At 40.5% G+C, this 7237-nt stretch overlaps 1 protein-coding gene across 1 annotated transcript in view; it reads right to left on the minus strand.

Annotated features, from left to right (window-relative positions):
- LOC115399351 (semaphorin-4G-like) overlaps positions 1-4642 on the minus strand; it is a 29911-nt gene extending 25269 nt beyond the window's left edge. Inside the window, exons 1-3 of the mRNA XM_030106674.1 lie at positions 4550-4642; positions 1495-1624; positions 1340-1411 (exon numbers count right to left, since the gene is read on the minus strand). Coding sequence (XP_029962534.1) covers positions 1340-1411; positions 1495-1624; positions 4550-4642 — 295 coding nt within the window. The remainder of the gene's footprint in view (positions 1-1339; positions 1412-1494; positions 1625-4549) is intronic.
- Positions 4643-7237: the final 2595 nt, after the last annotated feature.

Raw genomic sequence — 7237 nt, forward strand, 5'->3', positions numbered from 1 at the left:
TATGGAGGAAGCAATGCTGTCACACGGAGCTCATTCACCTGCAAATCAACTGCAATAACAAATCAAAACAAGCCAAATGAAATGCTTCTCCTGTGATTCTAACCTAATTATTCTTCAGCTTTATTGTTATTTTTCCCCTCAATTCAGTCATTTTAGAGCATCATCAAGATCTGAGCAGTTACAGTTCCCAAATATCTCCTCTTTTAAAGTGAAATGTGTATCTGAGCATCATGTTGATGTTTTGTATTTGAGGCTAACTAGTGACACTGAATTTCCCATTAGTGTGAGTGTGAGTGTTTACAGACGACCTGTTCCTATCTGAGTCTAAAGTGAGACAGGATCAGCTGAAGCAGATGAACATGGAAAACCTGTTGTGATTAATGGTCTACAATATGAATGGATAACCTGTTTTCAAGTGATGTGTATTGTGACCCATGGAACTCAGCAAGAATAACAACTACTGATGCAAAAGCTGAAAATAATATACAAATAATCACTGAACAACCCCTATTTCTCTCTATGCTTTACTGACAAGGAAACCCTAAAGAAGTATTTTCTATGAGGGATGGAAAAGTAGGAGGTCAACCAATTAAACACAACAGCTGTAAAATGATAATAAAAAGAAACACACCTATTATCTCAGGTGAATGAATAGTGCTGAAAAATGCTGCTTTTGTCAATTTTGCAGTGTGCATGTAAATGTAGAGAGAAAAAAAAAATAGAAATTATGAAGTTATCCACCGTGATGACCACAAGTCTGCAGGTTTCACAAGTGTTTCCTCCCACTTACTCAAAGGCAGATAAGCGGGTTCAGTGGGTTTAAAAGGGTTCCCCGATGGGCCTCGTGATTAAATCAGTCTCCATCACTGGCCATGTTTGGATAATCATCTTCAAAAAGATCAATGACCCTCTTTAAGCACATCATGGGGTTATATCTGAATTAGAGGCTTCCTCCACCTGTATGTTAATGAATCCTGCTGGACTGAAAGTCCACCAGAGCAGCCAGATAACGCAACAATGCAGTAAACACAAAAGGAGACTGAAATGATCCAGCTGTGTCTCCTGATGTCTTACACCTGTCTGGACTCGGCAGGTAAACAAGTCACATGTAAATATTTCCCTCTGAAAGGTGATGATCAAGTGCTTACAATAAATTATCATAAGGAGACAACAGCATAATTATTAATACGAGGGGACATACATAATGAACACCGATACAGTATCTCTACAGAAAGAAATAATATGAACTGAAAGAGTAGAGGAGAAATATCACAGTAACTGATATTATTTTCATTCTCTTAATAATCTATGCTGCGGTCAGTAATGTTCAATGTCTTACCTGAACTGGTGTCTAAAAAAAAAAAAAAAAAATCCTCGAAGGGAAACAAACTGACGAACGCGTCTTCGTCAGCTTCAGATAATCCGACTGGACTTTAACCGCCTGTAGTCCGTGTCAAACGTGAAAACAGACCCTGGCGGACGGAGCAGAGGCACCGACTCGGAGCTGCTCCACTTGCCCGTGCTCCGTCACAGGTGGCCCGCCCTCCCACGACGCGCACTTTTTCTCCTCCGCCCGTCTCTCCGCCAATCCCACTCTTTCCGTGGCTTCCAGCTCGGTTGTTATCTGAGGAGGAAACGCGTCCCGGGCCACTGTCCCACTTCTTCTGTCCCCGTGTTTTTATGAGGGTGTCACACGAAGACCGGCGCGCGCGAGGAGTTGCGGTAAAGAGTGAGAAAGGTTGACCACGTAAAGCAAGCCGTCCGTTCACAGCGCGGCGGGGCGGTGTTACAACGGCATCTAGCGGTGGCAGGTGGTACTACATCTTCTGCAGCTTTTGGGAAATAGGAAAATCTTTTTTTTTTTTTTTTAAAGCAATCTTGTTCTAAAAGTAGAATTGCATTCTGTAAAACCTCATAAACGGCAGAAATGTTGCCATGTTGCCACTTTATTACATTTAAAGCTGCGGGGACTGGAGCCAATCTCAGGTTACAATGACAGCAGTTCTGCACAAATACACAGAGCTGGACAATCTTACATAAAAACTCACAGGGCAATTTAGAGACACTTCCAAGACCTAGCTTTGAAATGCAGGAGGAAACCGAGGAGCATCGAGAAACCCCATCCACAGGGAAAACATGCATGCTCCACGCAGAAGGACATCCAAGGAATCTGATTGCAATTGTAAAAGTAAAAGTGTTTGTCATCCTCATTTAGAGAGGGTTTATTAAATTTGTGATTTATTTCCTTGATTCTTTGATCAGTTAGTGGTGCAGCAGAGACAGTAGAAGTTGGTTCCAATTCAGGCATTTTAATCAAACACCAACTAAAATTCTAGGCTTGGTTTAAATGATCCATCAGATCTGAACCTGCTTTATTGACTATTAGTTTGCCATCAATGTTTTAGGTTATTCAAACAACACAAGTCAAGCAATACAATATTGAGAAAGTGACCTTGGTATTTTGAAGGAGATCTTCACCGTATTAAAATCACCACCAGATTTCTCTAAGACTCCCGTAGCATTACGTAAAACAAGAGAATCTGGAACTATTCTTCTACTTTCTTTCTGTTTTTAAGTTAAATGTTAACTATCAAAATTGAAAATCTCAAAAAGATAAGCCTCATACTTTCTTTTTCCTTTTTTTGCAAATTTGTGATTTTGAAAGAGAAAAGATTTTTTCTCATGATAAGAAGGAAACCTGGATTCATACAATCTGAACCTTTTCTTTAACAATTCAGTCCTACTCCTCAAAAATTTCTCTCTCTGATATTATGATTTGGAGGAAAAAGAATGACCTGTGCAAATGTTTTAAACACTGAATCTTCAAACTACTTGGATATGAGAAAAAAAAACATGTACATGACCTGTTGATCATACTCATTTACATCAACTCTAATATTAAATTAAAAACAGACATGAATAATTAGCATATTTGCAAGAAGAAGACTCTTTCCAGGGTGATTAATATTTGCAGAATCAAATGAATGAATGAGGAGATTCAAAGAACAGATCAGACATCATCAGCTCCAAATGCAGATTTGTGACAGACCCTTTCTCTAAGAGACAAAACACTGAGACTGTGGACACAGCTGGGCTGATTTCATCTCTTTGTGGTTTCTTTTTCAAGTCATTTTGCATCTCTTCAAGACTGTCACTTTATACTATCTTTAATCTCTGACTGTTTTATGGTCCATCTTAGGACAGTAACTTCTGATTTATGTGACATTCCTCCCCATAACTCATCTTTAGAAGCATTCACTCTTTAAGAAGAACATTAAAAAAAAACATTAACTTTTAGTTACCATTTGATCTCATATTGTACGTCACTTGTTCTGGAGGCCATTTTGAATCTCGGAGTAAAATTATTTCTGAAACAGTACAGTTATCCTTGCCTCTTGAGAAACATGCACCTCACCGCACCTTGTCTCAATTCTACATTTTCTTTCATGGGGTGAAGCCCAGATTCAATACAAGAAGCATGAAAATAACATTGCAGCTGCTGAAGATGTATTTCTTTTTCAAAATGTCAGGGAAGACCTTGAGCGGCACGGTGGCGTAGTGGTATGCACTACACCTTTCAGAGTGAAGTGTTGAATGTTCTCACTGTGTATGTGTAGATTTTCTCTCGGCAACCTGGTTTCCATCCACAGTCCAAAGGTTAAGTGGTGTGTGTGAGAGAGGGAGAAGCTTTCCAAGGTGTTACCTGCTTTTTTCACTTTGTAAGCCGTGACTGCCTCCAGCCTCCTGCACCCTTAAGTAGGATAAGCTGGTAGAAAATGGATGGATGGACAACATGCCAGAAAGCCACAACCTTCCATGTTTCACATGTGGCTTTGATCCCACATGCATGACTGTAATTCGCAGCTCATTAGTGTGTTTTCTGCCGAGCCCGGGGTCAGAGTGATGGATGAGTGGAGACAGTGCTCGCGGCTTTTACATGGAGAAAAACAACGCAATGAGAAGCGTCACTTCGAGGCCCGAGGAGAGAAAAAAAAAGCCAAGACAGAAACCTGAGCTCCTGTATGCTACTGGAGCCCGAGAGCTCCGGATCACAGAGATGATAATCAACTGCCAGGGAAGCAGAGGTCATCAGCAGGCTCAATCACTCCGGCAGAGCGCAGCTCAAACTGCAGCAGAGAGATGACAGCAGCTGACACGGTGCAGTGGAACAAGAACCAAATCAAATAGAGGAAAGAGTCTTCTGATTCATTACTGCATTATTGACAAACAACATCACACAGTCAGATTTTTTTTTTTTTTTTTTATGCCTGATGTCAGTTTTAGAGGTTTAATCCCAGAGACACTTGCACATCACTGTAACGCACTGACCTTCAAGTTGTTCACGTAAGGTTCACTTGTCGTACTTTTTTATTGTAAACACACAGTTTCTCTTGTGAAACAAAGTGTCTTCCTCACTGAAAAACAATTCACTCCCTGGAATAAAAAACAAAACACTCTCCATGTGTTGCACTTTTTATAATGTTGAAAAAGTGAATGAAGATAACTGATGCAGACTTCTTTTATTGTTATTTTTTTTTATAATACTCACACTGTCACTGATGATGGCCTGTAGACACAGTGTGACGTTAAGCCGACAGGTGATGCAGAGCTTAAGTTTATCTCTGGAAACGACTCTTTCCATCTCGAGTTATATATGCGAACTATTTTCAGAATTCCATCTGAACGGCATCGCACTGTCAAAATGAAGATAAACCCATTATAAAGTAACACTTCAAGATCTTATTGTGAAATTCAATGCATTACATTCTTAATATTTGATATTTTACTTCTCACTTTTCTGGAATCATTGGAACCATTTCCACTGTGCGCGACAGACCTGGATGACTCCCACTCAGGCATGCAGATATAATTGCACCTGTGGTTCTTCATTCTGCCCCTCTGTGTTGCTTATTTGGACCAGCAAGAGAAGCTCAGGAGATTTTCCACTTCAAGATAAAGAGACACGCTGAAGCAAATCTCCAGGGCCAGTAAATGTGAAAGTTATGTACACAGGAGCCCAACTTCTAATGAAGGTGTCTGAAAGGAAAAGCAGCGCCATCAGTCTCCCCCCCTGTTCCTATTCCCAGAGATGCACAGGCTCAATGAAATAAGGTGCCTGGAGGGACTTTACTTATTATACTGCAGCAGGCAGTAAACAGAGCCGACCTCTATCTGTGTGCACGTGCCCCGCAGGTCTTCACACTGCACACAGAAACACAGAGGGCTCATCCAGGTGCTCTGCACGGATCAATGCGAGCCGCAGTTATGAAAGGAAACAGCAGCAGCTGCCTGTCATCTCACACGCAACCGCTTCACTCATTTTTACTGAACTTTCAATCCATTATAGATGCATGTATCAATAATAGATGCACTAAATCGTCCTCAGTGGGACATGTTGAAGTTGAATCCCCCCCCCCCCCCCTTTTTTTTTTTTCCTCCAATCTCAACTTCATTCTCTTGGGAAATTGTGAAGCGGAGGGATTACGTCTAAAACATCCAACATCCAGCTACATCAAGCCCACGGAGCTCGTCGGAGAAGAACTGTACAGGAGGGGACCGGCGGGGTGGGGGGGCTCGCTATGGGTGATTGCCATGGCAACACTGATAGTTCCTGAAGAGATGGTGCATCAGTGGCTTATGTGGTTCCAACCACTATGATATACAGGTGAATCTCAAGGACCACGATTATCATCAACTGTTTCGCTGCCTGTTTCTACACATTCGGCATATTAACTAAGACTTCAAGTTTTTCTTCCTTTTCAATGTTTTAACTGTGGTTATTATTGACATGACTATAAAGGATATTTCTGTTTCAGATCTTTATTAAGTTAGTATAAAAATGCACCATTACATCCCAATTATGCCATCAAATCTCCTCCAAGGTTTCCTGTTAAAAAAAAGTCTCTAAATGGATTTCAGACTCCCTTCCTCCAATATAAAGTGTGATTCACAAAAAAAGCACACCAAATAGAACTGATTAAACCCAGAATGGTGTGTTTAGAAATGAAGTATTACTTGTTGATCGTCTGTGGAGTTTTCCAGATTTTGCATCACAGTTGAATTAACAGGGAACAGGATATGCTTTCCCAAAGGTTGACAAACATCATGATGGTGCTGTTTTCATAAGAAATACTAAAAACATAGCACTTATTCCAGCGACTGGAAGCTTTTCTGTATTTTAGTATTTTTATTTACCACTGTGAGTTTAGAACAAAAAACCAGCAAGATGCCAAAGTTACCAAATAATGTAATTTGAAAATAAATAGGAGATATACCAACTAAATATGGAAGATCAATTGTAAAAGTGTGATAGAATATTGCACCATTCTCCTGATGTGGTCTGGTTCTCAACAATTAAAGATTATACACTGTGATTCTGAACAGACGTCGGTGTCACTGAAAAACTATCGATTCTGCTACAAAAACAGGCACTTTAATCTAAAATGCAGAACAGGGATCATTCACCTTTTTGGGAATCAGGACATAATTGTTTCAAACTTCTTCAATCATGGCAGTTTCAGAGCACGTATCTTTGGAGTCTGCCCTGCAGGGAAGGTCCCGCTGCCAGAGGCCTACCGGGCCCCCGCAGGCATCCAGCTAAACGGTCCAGAGTCGCACTGTCCCACTGCTGGTTCACCTCGCTCACAGAGCACATCCCATTATTATGTTATCAGTATAACAATATGAAGTAATGTGAGCAGAACAGCAAACTAAAGATATAAACGTCATTATGTCAGCCGATAAGGATGGCAGCATGACTTCATTACTCTACTAAAATAAAGCGAGGGCTATATAAGCATGCTTTGAAACGATTACAACTGCCTTAATAATCAGGAAATTAATTTCAAACACAGGCACAAATCATTCTCGAACCATTAGCTTCATCCGTCTCATTTGGAGAGGGGAAATTAAAAAGAAATGAGCTCAATATCTTGAAAGATGCAGTGACTACGAAAACCCAGTGGAATGAAGCACAACACTGTTATTAGCTAGTTTTTACAGCAGCATTCTGAACCCGCATGAAACTCCTGTGTGTATCTGACTTCATCTCCTTTGCTTCACTGCTAAACTCAGCAAAACAAACAGGCTGACGATACAATAACTCAAGCAGAATGTTGCAAAACTCTGTCAAAGAACATGATCCACAAATTCCATCGCGCCTTCAAATTCCATCTTAAAACCAAAGAAACTACGTAATTATGACACTGAAAGGTATTTATGTAGACAGTTTTATCTG

This window comes from Salarias fasciatus, chromosome 13 (genome assembly GCF_902148845.1).
Source record: "Salarias fasciatus chromosome 13, fSalaFa1.1, whole genome shotgun sequence".
In the NCBI taxonomy this organism is placed as follows: Eukaryota; Metazoa; Chordata; class Actinopteri; order Blenniiformes; family Blenniidae; genus Salarias; species Salarias fasciatus.